This window comes from Dendrobates tinctorius, unplaced genomic scaffold (genome assembly GCF_039654945.1).
Source record: "Dendrobates tinctorius isolate UK_male_01 unplaced genomic scaffold, ASM3965494v1 ptg000020l, whole genome shotgun sequence".
NCBI classification, from domain to species: Eukaryota; Metazoa; Chordata; class Amphibia; order Anura; family Dendrobatidae; genus Dendrobates; species Dendrobates tinctorius.
Window position 1 is genome coordinate 33,118,626 of NW_027361688.1, and position 20,233 is coordinate 33,138,858.

Genomic DNA, 20,233 nt, shown 5'->3' on the forward strand with positions numbered 1-20,233 from the left:
GGTACCTTTGGGAGCAGGGATAGTTAGGGATGGTTCGTGGATGCTTTTTTTCTTAAAAAAAAAACCAAACCTTTAAAAACTTCTAGCCAGCATGATAAATTTGCTGAGTAGAGAGAACGATGAAACACTAGTTCTGTGGCTCTGCGATGTGCTAAGTGGAGCATCCCCTGCTGTCCACTCCTCCGTCTTTACTTGTGCCTTGAGTCCTTTCCTTTGTTTCTTCCTGACTACACATCTGAGAGACAGTGCTTTAATGTAAGTAAACTTGTAGTTTATTGGGGCACAAATTTGGTTTGAATGTGAAACAAAGAAAGGCATGATACTAGAGCCGGTCAGGACTATGGACCTGTTTCGGGACATGTGGGACAGCCCAGGAACTTTGAAATTGATGAAAGGTGAGGCTAAATACATCTAGATTTTTTTTTTTCCTTCCATTTACTTCCTAAATGCAAACTTAAAGGGAATCTGTCAGCAGATTTTTGCTATCTTGTCTGAGAGCAGTCTGATGTAGGCAAAGAGAAACTGAATTAATTGATGTATCACTTAGATTAATGGATGTAGCTGCTCTGACACAATCAGAGCTTTTAGATTTAGCAATGCAGCAGAGCTGAGGAAGCTAACCCCGCCCACACCGGAGTTCTGTAAATATGTCCATAGACAGTGAGCTGAGCTGCTATCAAAAAAGGGGGCGTGTCGGACCAGCAGGCATGTGCTCTAGTCCAGCAATGATAAGTTCCTGGTGCTTAAACAATCATTACAAGTGAACAAAACCAAGGAGCATGATAAGAGAGGCATCACTGAAATCTGTGCTGTCTTCAAATTGCATAGCATAAAATTGTTGACAGATTCCCTTTAATGATGGTAACAGTGTTAAAGAGGTTGTCCACTACCCCCCTCCGATCAGCTGTTATTGGTATCGGCCGGAAGTGTCCAGTTGCACAGCTGCTCCGACATCGGATAGTGGCTGCCGCAGGATACTGCACTTCCACCTCCTATTGATTAGGAGGCGGATGTGCATTACCAAGCCTCGGCCACTATAGAAGACGGAGCAGCTTGACAAGGGAGTTCTAACAGCTGATCGCCGAGGGGTGCCGGGCGTCGGACCCTGGCTGGTAAGGCCTGTTTCACACACCAGTTTTTTTCTGTCAGATGTAATCCGCCAAAATGGCGGAAAATGGATCTGCCTGTGTACGGATATCGTGTGCCACCGGACCGTTTTTTTGACAGATCCAGCGAAGGAAGAAATTTAAAGGAACCGCTGTCTGGGGAGTAGAGAGAGCGAAAAAACGTTGCATTGTTCTTCCAGGCATGTCGGCGGACGCCAAAATTTTGGCGGATCCGCAAAAAAATGGATCCAACGGATGGCCATCCGTCAAGATCCGCCAGTAATGCAAACTCAATGGGAAAAAAAACTGATCCGCCAAGCAAAATGGCGGATCCGTTTTTTTTGCAAAACGGCGGCTTTTGACTGATGGTAACATACGGATGTGTGAAGCAGGCCTAAGACATTGATGACCTAACTGAAAGACAAGCCATCGCTGTGAAAGTAGTGGACAACCTCTTTAAATGAGACTCCTGGTGACATCTGCTACATTTTAAGATTTGTATCACTGTGTGTTCTGTGGTGTCACGTAGTAATGCGGTCACGTCATCCCTACTATGAACATTATCCCTATGTTATCCATGGAGTTACATAGGGCTGCAGGTAAGATCTACATTAAACCTGAAAGTAGGTGAACAAATGGCACTGTGTGCCGCCATACTGGCTCCATGGACACCGCCATGCCATGTGCAAGAGTCATCAAAACAGGACTGCAAAATAACGGTAAAAAAAATACTCGACAGCTCCAGCAACTGATAGACAGAGAGGTACGTCCGTGAGGCCTGAAGTCTGATAGGCTGCTGGACTTGGATTTTGAATTTGCATATAACAAAAAAAAAAAAAAGTTTGGTGGGCTACAAATACTTTACCAACTTGGAAAACGACTAGTGTTGGGTGAATGTGACCGGTTGCTAATAGAATCTTCGTTGTGCTCGAATACTATGTTCGAGTCCCCGCGGCTGCATGACTCGAGCTGATCGACAGCTGCACCACAGGCAGGGATTGTCTGTTTGTTGGGCAATCATTGCATGTGTTGCAGCTGTCGAATAGCTGCGGCAACTCAAGCCGATTATGTTAAGATATATATTTATATACTCTGTTAGCACCTGATCGTGCTTGGATAACATCCGAGCACGTTCGCGCACTAAAAACTGCTTGTGTGGAGGCGGTCGTTATAGATTAGTCCATATTATTGCTATGCCATAGATACCCCTTTAAATTTTTTTTCCCTTGGCATTGGTTCAATTTCACAGTGTGACCCTTGGTGCAGAAAAGGTTGTGCATCCCTCCATTAGCCACTTCCTTCTACTTAGGGTCACAATCCATATCGGCATGCTGCAAAATGTATAGGGGTCCTCCACTGCTCTGCTCGCTCCTGCATCAGCTGTTCATCACGATCGGCGGCATCACGTTTATAGATATCTGAAATCAGGCCTGCACAAATGGCAGCTATTGCTCACCTGCGCTATTCTTTAGAAGCCGGCAGGTATCTTTACGACGTCACCGGCCCTTCTGATTCCACGATGTGGGGCCGAATTACCCACTTCAAGCTACAGTACCTTCCATTTTTCCACTACTTCTTACTGACTTACTAAATGTATATTAATGTGAAGATAATGACTTTCGGATCAGACTACACAGGGTTTATTTGTAGTCTGTAACGATGGAGACACATAGCTACCTCCGCCGCAGAGCTGTGAACACGAAACAAAGCATTTTTTTCAAGAATATTTGCAATGTTGCTTCATTTTTTTTTCAATACATTAATAAAAATGAATTTAAATCTCCTGGTCCAGGTGAATTACATCCTAGGGTACTGAAAGAGATAGCAGAGGAAATTGCAGAACCACTAGCCAGAATCCTAGAAAAATCCTGGAGAATAGGAGAAGTCCCAGAATATTGCACAAGGGCAAATGAGACATCAAATCTTCAAAAAAGGATAGAAGATGGAGCCAGGAAATTACAAGCCAGTGAGCCTTAGGGTATGTTCCCACGGTCAGCAAACGCTGCGGGTTGGACGCTGCATACAGCCGCAGTGTCCAACCTGCAGCAGCCAGATATTACAGCATAGTGGATGGGATTTCATGAAATCCGATCTCCACTATGCGTGCAGGGACGCCTAAGTCTTCCCTGCATTAACGGACAAACGGTGTATCTTTCCAGACAGCAGCATGTCTTTATCTTGAGGAGACGCTCAGTCTCCACAAGATAAAGTCACCTTTACAATGTAATGGGATGCAGTGATTCCGCCTGGTTCATAGAACACATGCGAAATCACCGTAGTTCAAAAGCCGGCAGCGCTTTGGATGGAGCGGACGTGCTGCGTTCAAAAGCCGGCAGCGCTTTGGATGGAGCGGACGTGCTGCGTTCAAAAGCCGGCAGCGCTTTGGACGGAGCAGACATGTGCTGCGTCCAAAGCGCTGCCAGGTTCTGCCTATGGAAACATACCCTAACTTCTCTACCAGGAATGATCTTTGAACAAATTATTAAACAGCATGTATGTAAGTACTTGGATAAGAATTCAGTAATTAACCACAGCCTGCATGGGTTTGTAGCAAACAAGTCATGCCAGGCCAGACTAATCTAATTTCTTTCTATGATGGAATCACTGACTGGGTGGATCAGAGAAATGCAGTAGATAGAATATATCTTGACTTCAGCAAAGCATTTGATAAAGTATCTCATACTATTCTTGTTGAAAAAATGACTAAGTATGGGACTGACAAGGCTATGGTTAGGAGGATTCATAACTGGCTCAGAGATCATAATCAAACTGGTAAATGATTGTGCATCCAATTGGAAGATTGTTTCAAGTGGGGTGCCACACGGCTCTTTCCTGGCCCCAGTGTTATTCAACATTTTTATAAATGATCTAGATAAGGTAAACTACCATACTTTTTTGCACTATAAGACGCACCCCAAATTTTCAGAAGGAAAATGGGGAAAAAAAATGAATTCGTCAAATGGGGGTCCATCTTACAGTCCTGAATTCAGCTTACCCGGGGGGGATCGGAAGCTCTGTTGGCAGCTGGCAGCCGGGAGAATGGCTGCCGGAGGCGGCACATGGGCAGATTGAGATCTAGGAGCCGAGATCTCAATCTGTGAATGCTACGGTGGCCATTTTCCCAAAGGCCACAGCATCGAAGCAATAGAAGTGAGGGGCTCTGAGCTTTCCCAAAACGTCTCCGAAGCCCCACGCACCAACGAGCACCACTGAACCTGCGCACCAGGCTGAGATGGGAGCGAGATCATAGCCCTGCAGCGTTGGATCACCGGAAGAATCGCTGACTCCTGCTGCCACCACGCTAACTGTAAGTACATTCCGGCTATAAGACGCACCCCCTTTTCTCCCCCCCCCCCCAAGATTTTTGGGGAAAAAGTGCGTCTTATAGTCTGAAAAATATGGTAATAAAATTTGGAGATGATGCAAAGCTGGGAGGGATAGATAATAGTGATGAGTGAGTATACTCGTTGCTCGGGTGCCCTCTGAGTGTTTTGGCATGCTCAGAGATTTAGTTTTCATCGTCTTATCTGCATTATGTGCGACTTGTAGACAGGCTGAATACATGTGAGATTTCCCTAACAAACAGGCATTCCACACATGTATTCAAGCTGTCTAGTTGTCGCAAATTATGCAGATAAGATGAAAACTAAATCTCCGAGCACGCCAAAATACTCGGAGGACGCCCGAGCATGCTCGGAAAAACCCGAGCAACGAGTATACTCGCTCATCACTAATAGCTAACACTAGAGAAGACAGAAAGGATTTAGAATGATCTAGATAAGCTTGAACAATGGGCAGCAACTAATAGTATGGTATTTAACGGAGAAAGGCAAGATTCTACATCTGGGCAAGAAAAAAAATGAAAATTACAGCTATAGAATAGAGGACTAGATCTAAACAACAGCACGTGTGAAAAAGACTTAGTGATACTAATAGATCACAGACTGCACATGAGTCAACAGTGTGATGCAGCAGCAAAAAAGCAAGCACAGTTGTAGGATGTATTAAGAGAAACATAGAGTCTAGATCACATGAAGTCATTATCCCCCTCTACTCCTCCTTGGTTGGGCCTCATCTGGAATACTGTGTCCAGTTCTGGGCGCAATGTTTTAAGAAAGACATTGAAAAACTGGAGCAAGTTCAGAGAAGAGCTAGCAGGATGGTGAGCAGACTGCAAAGTATGTCCTACCAGGAACCGTTAAAGGATCTGGGAATGTTTAGCTTGTAAAAAAAAAATAAGGCCAAGAAGAGACTTAATAACTGTCTACAAATATCTGAAGAGCTGTAAAAGTGTAGAGGGATCATCCTTATTCTCATTTGCAAATGGAAACACAGGAAGCAATGGATTGAAACTGAAAGTGAGAAGATACAGATTAGATATTAGAAAAAACTTTTTGACAGTGAGGGCGATCAATGAGTGGAACAGGCTGCCACGAGAGGTGGTGCGTTCTCCTACAATGGAAGTCTTCAAACAGAGGCTGGACAGACATCTATCTGAGATGGTTTAGTGAATCCTGCCTTGATCACGGGGATGGACACGATGACCCTGGAGGTCGCTTCCAAATCTACCATTCTAGGGTTCTATGAAAAATAGTTGCACATGGAGACTTATTTTAATGTCACAATCTGATACCAGCTTTTGGCATGCATTGCCAGAGACCCCCAAATTCGAGCTGCACTAAGTTTTACAAGGCACAGATGGCGACACTTTGCTTAGTGAAAAGAATGTTCCAAAATAGCCTTGAACGCTGCCACCTTTTTATATCCTATTTATGTGCAGTGCAGCCGAATTTTACGACTCGAGCTATAAAAAGTCTCTCTAAAACTATTTCTTCCTATCAGGATGGGCTAAGATAACCTAGCGGGAATATGATAATGACTGCCTCCACTATATTTACTTTCATGAGCGATTACTTTTTTCCCCACCATCTCAATGTAAAATATTGCAGAATTGCCTTGGAGAGCTGGAAATGTAAATGCACTTTCCATAATTTATGTTAATCTTCTTCCAGTATGAATAGCCCAGCAGGACTGCGAGAGATAGACGATAAAATCAGTAACAGACATGAATGAGCCGCGGCATAAGCTTTTATGGAGCAAAAAAAAAAAAAAAAAGCGTTTTTGTGCAGAAAGAAATAACAGCAGTAAAATAAGTCATGTCTGTACTATGCCGATTCTTTATAGTGAACACAGAGTAAAATAAAAATTAATTTGCCCATTCCAGCACCTGTAGTTTTGCTTTGTTGGTCCACTGGAAAGTATCTATATATTATTGATATGGAAGGAGTTGGTAGCATGCAGGAGGGACATCTGTCTAAATAGGTTCATTATTCATTTTAATGTCTCTTTTTTTTTCTGCAAATCCTCTGCATATACTGAAAATATACCAGCTGCCTGCTGTTGCCACAAGAGGGAGCTCAGGAGCTTATTGCATACTGTCGAGGGTTAAAGAGATTGTGTCAGCAGATTTTTTGCACCATAAACCAAACACATCTGTGTTGGGTCACTGTAATTCAGATTAAATCTGTACCTTCTTTCTTTGTAATCCTTGCTTTCGTTTAAAAGTAATCCCTAATTCAAATTGTATGCAAATGAGGTGCAAGTGCAGGGGGTTTGGCCCTGCGCTTACAGTTCTCTGTCCTCTTCATGTTTCTTCCACCACCGTCCATTGCTCTCTGAATGTCAGGTCACTTTTGTCTAAGTGACCTGCGTCCCCATTCCGCAATCTGATGACCATCACTCCTCACACCACTCCCTCTAAGTCATCTTCTTAGAGGGAGTGGAACATGTCTGGGTGCATAGTCCTCATCTACCTGTGTTCTGAAGACTTAAAGAGAGTCTCTCTGCAGGATTTTGCTACCTCATCTGAAAGTAGCATAATGTAGGCAAAGAGAAGCTGTATCCAACGAGGTATCACTTAGATTTCTGCGTGCAGCTATTCTGATACAATCAGAGTTTTTAGATTTTGCAACACAGCAGAGCTGAGGAAGCTAATCCCGCCCACACCATGTTTTGTTTGTACAATATCCATAGACAGTTGCTTATCACAGTCGGGCGTGTGTCTGACTAGCATGCACGCGCTGCTGTGTCCCAGCAATGCTAAGCTACTGTGCTATGACAATCATTGCAAGCAAACAAAACCAAGGAGCTTGGTAAGCAAGGCATCGCTTAAATCTGTGTCCTATAGGACGGTTACTGCCAAACTCCACAATGCCCAAAGGAACCACTAGCTGCCACTACCAGTCATTTATACAGGCTGATTGGACACCCATTACAGGTAGCGTATAGCTTCAGGGGAGGTCATATATAATTTCTTTCATTGGAATCGGATATGTATATATCATACGCTCACCGTGAGTTCCCCAGTATCCGGCCTAGTAGTGAAAACAGCCCAGGCTTCGTCCATCACTTGCAGTCAATTGCGCAATTGTCCTGACGATTGGGGGCGCCCGACTGTGTTCCCCTGGCAGTATACTGTACATGTGAGTGTAGGATATCGACACCTTTAGGCCATATTTATTATCCATTTTATGGGTGAAAAATGTAAACCCCCAACAGGAAACTAAAGTAAACTTTCCTAGAATAATCTTAGTCCTGTTCAGTAGAACCAAGAGAGGACTGGGTGTTACGATCTTTTGAAGGAAGCCTAAATAAATCAGAACAAGCATGAATAAAGATTAAAAGGCTCAGTTTATGCAGCAGCTATGCATTTGTGCCCTATGTAAGAAATGATGGAGGACGAAAATTGATAGGAATGGTTTACCAGCATCAGTGACCGAATGTGCACCTCCAGACTAGGTTAAAGTTGGTGAGGGACCCAACCTGACCACCTCTCACAGCCGCATAAAGGAGAGGTAGATTCCACTCGACTTACACATGTATGGCCAACCTTGATCATCCATCTGGTTTAGTGGGTGTGGGAAGCCCCATTCAAACCAAATGTGGTGGAGGTCTATAGATCTACTTTGTATCTACTGATTCTGAACCATGGTTTTTACCACCAAATTCCGATATTCTGATAACCCCCACAACACACAAAACCAATCCCAACACCTCAACTCTCCTTTAGTAGAGCATCAAATAGTTCAGATGAGTCTTCTTATTCCACCTCTCCAAAGAATATGTATATCTTTGACCTCAAATTTGCATCAGGGATCACATTAAGCAAGCACAGAAATACAAAGCGATGGCCAATAAGCCTGTTACCCCTTAGAAATCTCCATATTGGCATTTGATGTATCTGCAGATACAAGCCTACAAGTCCGGAGACTCCGGGACGTATTTATTTGACCACCCCTGTGGTGCTCTGTTGAAGCTGGGCCTTTGACACATGAGGTCCAGTCCACTAGTGGATTCCTCAATCTGAGCCTGAAGTTCTTCAAAAATATTTGGAGCATCGGCACCATTGACCACGGATAAACTTCCAAAGGGGATTGGCGTTCTGAAGACGAGAGCAAATAAGATTAATTACTAATCAAAATGATTTACACTCTTGATATATTATTAGAATATTGCTTTTTTGGTTAATGTGTTCAAATGGTACATATCCCTAGAGTCAACTGTTCTACGGCCTACATGGGTTACCATCAGTTATCCTCATGGGAAGTGTGATCCTGCATAGGTCTCACCGTAGCCACATTATTCAGTAGGGTGACACTCAGTTCTTCTACAACGGATTGTGTAAGAAAAGGGACAAACAAGTCTGAACCCTCTGGACTTGGAAATTTAGGAAATGGCAAGAGATGGAAAGATGAGATAAATCGATGTTGGCCTCACTGCCGTAGTAATAGATTAGGACGTAGTGGGAAATTCATCAGTAAAAGGGTATGGTACAGAAGCTAGATTAAGGCTGGTTTTACACTTGCCGTATTTTTGCGGGCCGTTTTTGGGGCCCCAATAGATTTCTACGGGGCCGCAAAATCGTCCCCCAAAAATTAGTAGGAGGGCCGTGCTCCGTATGGCAGTGAGGGTCGTATTTGCGGCCGTGAAAAAATATCAAGCTTGCTCAATATTTTTCACGGCTTATGGACTCGGCCGCAATGCATTTCAATGGTACCGCAAAAAAAAGTTTGCTTGTTTTTGCGGTACACCGTTTTTGTTATAACAGGGAAAAATGGCGATCCAAGAAGTTTTGCGGGAGACCGCAAAAATCACGGCCATATGGCCCGCAAAAAAGGACCGCAAAAAACACGGCAAGTGTAAAACCAGCCTAATGGTAACTTCTCAGAAAATGCTCTTGAAAATTCACACTATTTTTGGACATTATTTTGCTTGTGTCCTACATTTTTTGCAGTTTATAAATTGGTGGGTGGAAATTACCTGCTCTGATGTCTCCCATGCACAGCACACACAGAGACATGAGGAATTTTTGCTTCCCTTTCTAGACTCCTCAACATTTTAAATTGCAACATCAAGAAGGAATGGTCATGGAGTTCTGGAAATCACAGGACACGTAGACATGACAATGATATGCAAATTATTAAAACAATGGAAGCAACCCTTTCAAAACATCTCAATTCATTCAGTATGGAGTATGAGGGCCACAAGCAGGAATCTACGCACTTACACACCTTGGCTGCAATCAATGAGGCTACTAACGGTCATCTGAGGAATGTTCTGCCACGCTGAATGCACTTGGACAAATCAAGATCTGCTACTGGCAGCTCCCATTGCAATTGTCGATCAATGAAGTCCCAGACATGCTCAATGGGAAACAAGTCCAGGATGACGCTGTAGGCCATAGTAGCACAGTTGGGCCCTGCAGGCTGCTCACAGTAGCAGCAGATGTTATCGTACTGGACATTTTGGAGAAATGGTCGTACCACTGGTATCACGATTGATCCATTCTGTACTGCAAGTAAATCTGGAGCCTAAGGTATCAAACAGTGTCTACACAAACCATCAGAAGACATTTGCACGACACAGGGCTAAGAACCAGAAGTTCAGCTACTGGTGTTGAATTGACTTCATGACTCCGCTCTCAAAGGCCATCATGACGGCAATAGGTGTCAGAATGAAGGTCTATCCTCTCAGTGATGAGTCCTGCTTTTATCTGGAATGCAATGACAGACGGTAATCGGTCTGGGGGTCAAGTGGGCAATGCCATTAGTAGCCGTTCATGATGGATCCTGACACTGGTCCTACTCCTGGGATTATGGGGTGGCATACTGTACTCTCCTAGTCTGCATTCCAGGTACAACGATACAGTGATTTAAATGCATTTATTTCTGTATGCGGTAATCATACTTGAATAAATCAAGATGTCTTCAAAATGTTTTTTTCCATTTTGTCATCATTTCTATATCATTATAGGTCTATCGATTCGGTTATTTCTGTAATTCCATGACTTTTCCTTCTTGGTGTTGCAATTTTAATGTTGAGGAAAGTACAGTACATCTTGTATAGACTTTCCATAGACTTTAATAGGTAGCTGTAATGTGATACCTCAGTAAGCCTCGCAGTCCGTCTTAGTATAGCAGTTTTTTCTTTAGAGTGAATGATGTGTTCAGAAGTTCGGAAGCGGCTCATAAGTTTAGACAGATGTATATAAAATTTACAACATAATTTTAAACATTTGCTCGCACTCGGGTTAGGGTTAGGCATTCCGACTGCTGGGAACCCCATTAAAGTCAAGAACAAGTCTCTCTGAGTCGAATGGAAGCCGAGCATGCACACTGTCACTCTGGTCATTGGGATCGCTGGAGACATCCGACTGCTGCTTCCGAGTGAATGGAGCATGGTATGCAGCCTCCACCACCTCTCTATACAGATGGGGCTCTTGGGATCGTGGAGGTCTCAGCAGTCGGACACCAGTGATTGAGAAATTATTCCCTATCAAACTTATAAGGGATAACTCCCAAACTTGTTCCCTTAACATACCTGTTATATGTGCGGTATGTGACATTGAGAGGAGTTTGTGGGGGAGGTGGCAGTGCATCGGCTTGTACGACTTGCTCAGCAGTGTAGGCTTCTACCCAAGGTGACCGGTATGATTTGGGTATGGCGGTACTATTAAATCTCTCATACGGTATATCCTTCAATGGCCCAGAATAACCTGTGATCAAAAATAATAACCGGAATGAGAAGTCGCTCGACCACAGCTGTAAAATAGTAAATACAAAGACGAGAAAGATGACAAGTTCCAAATGTTGCAGCCAACGAGCATGTAATGCAATGTGTTATTTGTGTACCGTATGGCAGTATTAATAATAGGTCCATATTAGTTGCTTGCTTACGCCTTGTAAAAACGCCCACCTCCTGGCTCCTGGACTTCCAAAACGTCTCTGAAACCTCCTGGAATCCAACATTTTTGGAAAGTTTCTTGTGTGCAACGCCAGTAGTGTGTTCCTCATAAAGCAATGAATGAAAAAGTTGACAAGTGTAACATTCATGCCGGTACTGGTCCTCTCTGTTTCTGCTTTGTTGCGGGTGACACGGGACAACAACATGGTGGTCATCCTGTTTACTTCCTCAGATTTTTAATGCTGTCCAGTTAGGGAGCTTTTGGTATATTCCTGTTTATTTTTGGATTACTCCCTGCTTTGAGCTCAGGGCAAGGGTGCCCTCTATTTAAACTCCAGAACAACTGTCTCTCACTGCCAGTTATAGGTGCTCTTTACCTGGTTCATGCCTCAGTGCTCAGCTTCTGCAGTTCTAGTGGTTATTAGTGATGAGCGAGTACACTCGTTACTCGGGTGATCTCCGAGTATTTTGGCGTGCTCGGAGATTTAGTTTGTGTCGACGCAGCTACATGATTTGTGGCTGCTAGACAGCCTGAATACGTGGGGATTCCCTAAAAACAGGCATTCCTCACATGTATTCAGCCTGTCCAGCAGCCACAAATCATGTAGCTGCGTCGACACAAACTAAATCTCCGAGCACGCCAAAATGCTCGGAGGACACCCGAGCATGCTCGGGAAAACCCCGAGCAACGAGTATACTCGCTCATCACTAGACTGGTTATTCTAGTTTTTGACCTTTTCTATTGCCTGATGATTTTGTCCCTTTTCTGCCTCCTAGTTCTGATTCAGCTACCCAAAATTCCTGCCAGCGCCCTTCACCAGCCAGCAGGTGCTTCAAGGTCTCATTTCAGGATCACCATGTACTGTATATCCACATCTCTGTATAGAGGTTAAAAGATGAAGACCATGGCTCTCTTGGCACCAGATACAGTAGCTAGCACAAAGCCTGTGTGCGGAAGCCCTTTTTACAGCCGTCTGGCGACCTTGGGCAGAGTCACTATTACAGCTGGTAGAATTATGCCACAATTTTTTTCTTTTATCACAAATTTATATGGAATTCCATGAAATTAAATTCTCTGTTGATGGAGGTACAGTGGTAGAGGACCATAGTTGCCCATGGGTTACAGACTGCATAAAGAAAAGAACACTGTTGCAGAGTAATGTGCTGCTGCATGCCTATTTTTTTTACTTACAGATTCTCACAGAATACATCTATAATTCCCATATTACAATCTGAGATTTTCAATCTCTTCAGGGAGTCCGGCAGGTCTCTTTTTTACAGGAGTCGACTCATTTTCCAGGAGCCTCCAGGACAATTTTGTATTAAGACCGTCCACCAAAAATATAACAGACACCATTTTTTGCTACACACTGTGGCCAAACATCTCATATATTTATAGAACATCTGTGAATGTTGGCTGTCAAAATGTTGAAGCTGGTGTACTTACTATGAAAATCCATGACAGAATGGCTGATCCTTATTGAAACTTATTCTTGCCTAATATTAAAATGAGAGCTTTTTTTTAAAGCACAGCTCATGGAAACGTCAGACAAGAAAACTTTTGAAGAATATTATATAACCATTATGTCATAGATTTTCAAAGTAAGTACAACAGCCTCATCCGGTTTGAGAGGTTTATTAATAATATCTGCAGTTTGTAGTGTGATGTCTGGTGACAGATACAGTACATTTTAAGACTGGGTTAATTAACTATAATTACCTGGAGCTATAGCACCTGGATTCAGAGACATTTTCTTTTGTAAAACCTTTAAAGACTTTTTGGGAACGTTGGGTGGAGTCTTGTTGCTTCCTGGGATTATATGTATTTCTGAACGAAAGTTTTCCTTTCCATCTACTCCTTGTGTGCCAGATACATCATTGGCAAGTATCTGGTCAGCATTTATGAAATTCACTTTGCCCCCTGCCTGAGAAACAGAAATGAATATGACATGATGAAGAAAACATTTTGGTGTAAGCCATTTTGTGGGCTCAACCACTACAATGATGCCCTTATCGCCTTCACGACCTTTGACGTATAGGTACGTCAAAGGTCGTGTCCCTACCTTTGATGCGGGCTCTGTCGCTGAGCTTGCATCTTTCCCAGCATATGACAGCCTCTAACAACTGCGGGTGGATTTGAGATCCTCCTGCGGCTGTTAACCAGTTAAATGCCCCTGTTAAATACTGACTGTGGCATTTTGTACCGGCCAGTAACGCGTCACAAATCCCGGTCTTTGGCGCCCCTGCACATGATTGTGCGGCATCGATTGGTTGTCATGAAAGCTGGAGGGCTGCAGAAAACCACCGTGCCTGTCATTGTGAATATCCTGTGAACACCGGCTTGTGGCCGGCATTCATAGGAGATTGTAAGCATTGCTATGTGAAGCACAAGAGATCGAATGATCACAGCTTCAAGTCTCCTAAGGAAACTATTGAAGCAAGCAGAGATGGGCAACCCCCAACAGTAAAGTTCGGGGTCTGTACTGAACACCTACTGTTCAGGCACGGACCCCAAACATGGATTTCACCAGGAAGTCTGCGGTACTGTTTGGGATCAGCACCCCGAACACCAGGTATTTCTTGCGCTGTCATGTGCAAGACAGCACAGCAAACACTGCCTCTGATAGGCGGTAAAATCATAACCGCTGGTCAGACAGCGCGGTTCCCATGCAATCAAATTACGGGGTGAGCCCACAGCTGCGACCAGAGGTAAAAAGTATTCATCAGCTGGCATCTGTGCTCTAAATAAAGAAGAAAAAATAAAAAATGTTGTTGGTTCCCCTGTATTTTTGGTAACCAGCCAGCAAAACTGACAGCTGGGGTCTGCAACTCTCAACCCTCAATTGTCAGCGTTAGCAAGGCTGGTTATCAAGAATAGAAGAGTCCCCATTCTGTTTTTTTTTTAATTATTTAAATAAATAATTAAAATGGTTTGGGATCCCCCCATTTTTTGACAACCAGCCAAGCGAAAGCAGACAGCTGAGGGCTAGTATTCTCAGGCTGGTATGGGGCCATCGATATTGTCTTCCCCAGCCTAAAAATAGCAGCCCACAGCCACCCAGAAAAGGCACATCTATTAGATGGATCAATTTTGGCGCATTGCCCAGCTGTTCCCACTTGCCCTGTGGCGGAGGCAAGTGGGGTCCATATTTGTGGGATTGACGTCACCTTTGTATTCAGGTTCAGGTACTGTTTTGGTAACACCGAACCCAAACTTTTTTTAACTGTTCGGCTGAACCTGCTGGACCTGAAAATCCAGGAGTCCGCCAATCTCTAGAAACAAGTAAAAAACAAGCCATCACTCAGACCCAAATCCAGAAAAACGGAGACACTACGGGTTTCGGAAAATGACATAGGCGAAATTATTTTTCTTACATTTCAGATTTTTTTTCAATACTTAAAGTAAAAAGAACCTATACATGTTTAGTATCTGCAGACTCGTAATGACCTGGACAATCATATTAACTGGTCAGTTTTAGCATTTAGTGAACATGATTAATAAAAAACCCAAAAAACAATTGTGGAATTGGACTTTTTTTTTAAATTTCACCGCATTTGGATTTTTTCCCATTTTCCAGTACATGATATGGTAAAACTAATGGTGTCATTCAAAAGTACAACTCGTCCCTCAAAAAACAAGCCCTCATGTGGCCATATTGACAGAAACATAAAAAAAGTTAAGGCTCTGAGAAGTAGGGGAACAAAAAAACGAAAGCGCAAAAATGAAAAAATCTCATGTTTATGAAGGGGTTAATATTGGAAAACCCCAAGGATACCAATGAGATAAGATATCGGATAACTGTTAATCCCAGTGAGTTTTTGATTTCTATTTATGCAATTTCCTTGAAGGCTATGTACACCACTAAAATATATATGATTTTTGATCAATAAAATCCATCAAAAATGAAAAATAAAGCAACTTGCAAAGTTTTGAGGAGCTTCAAAACTACAATGGCCGCTCCAAGCACTACAGATTCACCCGCTAAACATTTGAATAGGGAGTGGACCCACAGTACACAGCCGCAGCCACCATCGAAATGACGGCGCTGCTGTGTTTATGAGGCCTTACAGCCGGTGCCATTATCATTTGATTGGTGGAGGTGCAAGGTGTCAGACCACCACTGATGAGATATTGATGGCCCATCCTTCGAAAAAAGTAGTGGGCGACCTCTTTAACACGATATGCAAATATTCTTAATTTCTATTTTAGAAGCATTTGCATATACTATATATTTGACACATTCTGTGTATACTCACATTGATACGATCTGTGGGGTATTCAAATGTGAACCTTTGCACGCGCTTTTGCCGCTCCAAGTACATACAAGAGCCTCGATTGCGCTGCAAAGAGAGTTCTTCCATCATTACATCTTGGGGGACGCTAACTTTTTTGCCTAGGTTTAGCACCGGCACTGAAAAAAAAGACAAAAAAAAAAACAATGAGTAGGATTTCCCATGGCATACAGAGGGTACAGAATATATACCAAGCTCTCAGCACAGGATGGCGCTGTTTGCCTTCCAACTACATTTTCCATGTCGCGTACTAATATCCGGCCTCTCCAATTACCGTGCCAGACGGAGCAATAAAATTCCAGCTGTTCTGAACATAGCAGAACTATTTGAAATGTGTTGAGAACATCCCAAATTTATTGACTTCCTTTCTTATGTCCAGATACGTTTCACGAGTTTTAAAAAGAAAAGTATATTTCCTAAGCAATACGTTTTGAAAAATGGAGTATATAAAGTTCTCCAAATGCATTGCGGATTTTATACACCTTTACGCCTCGCTCAACAATTTTTTGAAAGATTCTAAGCGAATGTTTAAGAGAAGTCGTAAAATGCTTCTAGTTATATTCCATGCGCCATTTTTGGTTGGAAATAATGGTGTAAATCATCGTTGGCTGTTAGGTGTCATAAAGAAGAAAAACTTACAAAAAGATAAGATGAAATTCCTGACAAATTTTGGGCACTCTAAATGGGAGTGTTGACAAGTTTCCTATAGGGTGTCGTGACTTTAAACCAATTTTTTGCATAATTTTCCTACTGAACATATCTAAAAGTCAACCTATTTTCGGCAAATTTAGGTATTCCACAGTAGATAAGGAGTAGAGTGCAAACTGTCCCGCAAAACGGGACCCAAGTGGATACAGGTGGTGTACTGTGAAGGTAAAGAGGTTCCAGCTTCACGAAATAGCAAACATCTTTATTTGAAAAATTGTGCAAAAAAAATTCCATGTTACTGCGATAACGCGTTTCGAACGTCACTACGTTCTTTGTCAAAGTTTCTAAGCTTTGGCAAAGAACTCAGTGACATTCAAAACGCGTTTAGTGGAATTATTTTAATCAATTTTTCAAATAACGAAGTTTGCTATTTCATGAAGCTGGAACCGCTTTTCCTTCGCATGTTGCAATGTGGTCCCACAAAATCTGGGCTTCTATACGCCTGGAGCCTTGGTGAGCTGTTTTTACTTAGGTAAGTGTACTGTGCAAAAGTTGTAGACAGGTATGGAAGAAATGCTGCAAAGTAAGAAGGATTAGCAGAAGCACATCCGCAGAAGATCTGTGGTCAGTTCTCCAAGGTGTTTGGAACAACTTCCCTGCCAAGTTCCTACAAATGCTGTGTGCAAGTGTAGCTAAAATAAAGTAGGGTCACACCACATATTGATTTGATTTCTATTTCTCTTTGCATTTTGTTAATTGATAAAAATAAACTATTAATATTTCTACATTTTGAAAACATGTTTACTATGCAGCATTTATTTCTCACTTGCCTAAATTTTTGGCCCAGTAATGAATGTCATATTTTGCTCACTCGTGGAGGTGGAAGGGAGTTAGGCTTGGGTCACATGAGTGTATTTTCTCTCAGAGAATGGAGACAATTATGCTAATCACACTTTGATCAGAGTGTGATCTGATTCTCTCAGATGAGAAGATGGAGAAAAAAATGTCTCCATCTTCTACATTTTGTCTGTCTGTGGAAATTGTACTGCACTCAGATTCAGATGTTATCCAGTGATTTCCACAGACTCATTGACTTGCTTGGCCGAGTCAGATCCGATTATCATGTAAAACTTGGCTATCTGTTATTTTTTCCGCAGCCAAGCTTTGTCTGAGGAAAAAAATCAAACATGTGCATATGACCCCAAAGATCAGAAATGGTCTGAATGCGATCTGATATTTTGTCGGATCGCATTCGGACCCAATATATGGTCATGTGCATGAGCCCTTTTTTGTCATGACCCTACCTCCATTTTAGGCCACCAGGACTTGATCCGATGATGGGGCATCCTGATGTTACACCCAAGAAATCATTCAGAAGATTTTTTGAAGGATTTGAAGAGGTTTTCGTTAGATGAAAGTTGTCTAAACCCCTAAATTGGGACCTCCCAGATGAGAGAGGTCAGGGGAGAGAAGGAACGGGAAAATGGGATTCCTATATTTTGCAAAATTAACGTTCCATGCAAAATCGAGGACATGTGAACAATTATGACCCCAGTGTCGGATCAAAATCAGCAATGCAAGTCAATTGCGTTTTTTTTTTTCGTATTGCCAGACAGAAAATGAAAGAGAAACTCGGATAGTAAAAACGGTCACTGGCAAAACTCTGATGAAACTCGGCGTGATTTCCTGTAAATCCCTGACGTCTGATTGCGCCCTTACACATATCGGGAGGGCAGCCTGTGGCAGAGTTTTCATTGGAGCTCGGGACTTTCGGTATCTGGCTTACCTCATACTGGCAATTTTATTTGTTCTCGTTCTTACCTTCCCCTGTTATTTCTCTGACTATGGCTGACGCTAGGCCTTTCCTCTCCTTCACCAGGTCTGCATACGTAGGAAACATTGTCTGGGCTGGAAACAAAGAAAGATAATTATACCGCAGCGTCATTTTATCTAATCCATTTATTACCTCAGACAATGTATTATTTCTTGTCATGCACATAGGAAAGAGCTAACAGCAAAGATGGGAAAGTAAAGACACGTGACTGAGAAGGGATTAGCGCTGGTGCTGGAGCTCGGGTGGCGGATTACGAACAGCGCCGCTAATTAGAAAGTGCAAAGTGAGTAATTCTGCTTCTGATGCTGAATGACATCATTTTGGTTTCTGTTTGTGAGTGACTTTCTAGGGATAAATTGCCAGAAATACACTAAATGGCTACAGTAATTGGCCATGATGTAGGTTTGGTAACTGGTTTCGACAGGTTTATTCCTTTATCTACACCAGACGGCATGACAAAAGTATCGCCATGTCGTCTGCCTCCACTAATATGTGTGACAAGATAGTGGAATCCTGGATTATTAGGAGGGATCCACTTGGGAGTATTGGTCACCTAGTTGGATTTTGTCATCTCCTCAGGACAGTTTTTTTCCCGCCAAAAAGGATCTGGTTGTGGGGAAGATTAGTGTTGAGTAGTGACGGACACTGATTGGATCATGATTGGCCTATCACATGGCTTCTCAAGGGGAACTTAGTTCAGATAGGAACGGTCAACCAGCCATTGGTTCATTATTTGACCTATTAGGCTTCTGAATATTTTGTCTGCTTCGGTAACAGTGTGTCATTGGTTTAAAGGGAACCTGTTAGCCGATACATGCTGCCCAAATCATTGGCACCATGTATCAGCCACTGACTATACGATTCCAGCAATGTATGTTTGTCTCTGAAACACTACAGCATTTCAGAGAAAAACATATTTTTAATAGGACGAGGTTCACCGGTGACTAGTTGTACAGGCGAGTCCCCAGTGGTTTTTCCCCGCCCGCTGACTGTGACTGACAAGCCTCTGCCTATACGCGAACTAGTAGAAGCGCACCCAAAGAAGCGTTGTCATACACAAAACAGCCTTCATCTGGCAAGCCGCGTCCACTCCCGCGCCTGTGGTTTTAACGGGTGAGTGCCGCTTTTCTTCCTCAGTGAACGTTATCACTTTTGCTCCCCCGGCTGGGGTTCTTTGAAGCAGGGCACCACCTTATTCACTGTGTTTTTTTTCTAACATGTGAATAATATATGAGATTTACACCCTCGTTTAATGATAGTGCCGGGTTGTTTCTATTCTCTGGTTTAGAATTCCCTTTAAATACCTAGATGAGATGCTCTTTTATTGTAGGGGGTTTGTAGGAAAAGATATGAAAACCCCTATAACTTTATACGTTGATATTTATGACACAATACTGTTAGTTGTCTCCACAACATGCAAGTTTGTTGCAACAACATTTAGATTGTCCCAGATTTTATTCCAGATATTGGAGCATACAGACTTCCCGTACTGCTGGGTAAAGCTCCATGAGACACGGAGAATGTGCTTAGTAAGGCACATTGACGTCTTATGGTCTTCTTCATTACAGAAGAGCATGGAGTGCAACTGGAATGTACCATAGTGTACATAACACACACTATGCTCATACCTAATAATAGCTTGCACGAAGGATTAAAGGTCTATATAATTATATATAGAAACATAGTAAATGACATTATACATGTACTTATGTGGCGCCCCTGAGGCTCAGTCGCCACAGAGGTACTGCACCTTCTCCTAAGGTGTGGTGCCCCACCATCCAGGTAAGGTGGAAAATCCTGACCACACTCCAACACTCGCACCCAACACAATAGAGTAGTTCAGCAAAACCACATTGTGGCTCCTTGCTTAGAGAGAAGCAGAGCACCTTTGGTGGTTCCGTGCTCGGAACACTAAACGTGCTGGGAGGTGGGTGGAGTTGATGATACATAAAAGAGTGGGAAGGTTTAGGATTACAAGTCAGTCAGTGAAGTCAGTCAGACCGGAGAGTCTGAGGGAGGAAGTCGCTCGGAGAGGAGTGAGGGAAGGAGATCCCTGGAAGAGGGATGGAGGAAGGAGTGCTGCAGCAGGCCTGAGTGACCCGGGTCCGCT

At 43.0% G+C, this 20,233-nt stretch overlaps 1 protein-coding gene across 1 annotated transcript; it reads right to left on the reverse strand.

Annotated features, from left to right (window-relative positions):
• Window positions 1–6,281: 6,281 nt before the first annotated feature.
• Window positions 6,282–19,607, reverse strand: MYOZ3 (myozenin 3). The gene is made up of 5 exons (XM_073567964.1): window positions 18,111–19,607; window positions 15,606–15,760; window positions 13,069–13,273; window positions 10,986–11,160; window positions 6,282–8,547 (listed from the first exon to the last, which is right to left on the reverse strand). Exons 1-5 carry the CDS (start codon window positions 18,286–18,288, stop codon window positions 8,361–8,363), a joined length of 900 nt encoding a protein of 299 aa, XP_073424065.1. The 5' UTR covers window positions 18,289–19,607; the 3' UTR covers window positions 6,282–8,360.
• Between the last annotated feature and the right edge of the window lie 626 nt (window positions 19,608–20,233).

Coding starts and splice junctions, on each gene's coding strand:
- MYOZ3 (XM_073567964.1), bottom strand. CDS start 18,288: ATGTGCATGACAAGAAATAATACATTGTCTGAGGTAATAAATGGATTA. Junction 13,274..15,605: donor ACCCCACAGATCGTATCAAT/GTGAGTATACAC, acceptor TCTGTTTCTCAG/GCAGGGGGCAAAGTGAATTT. Junction 11,161..13,068: donor TCCAGGTGCTATAGCTCCAG/GTAATTATAGTT, acceptor TTTTGATCACAG/GTTATTCTGGGCCATTGAAG.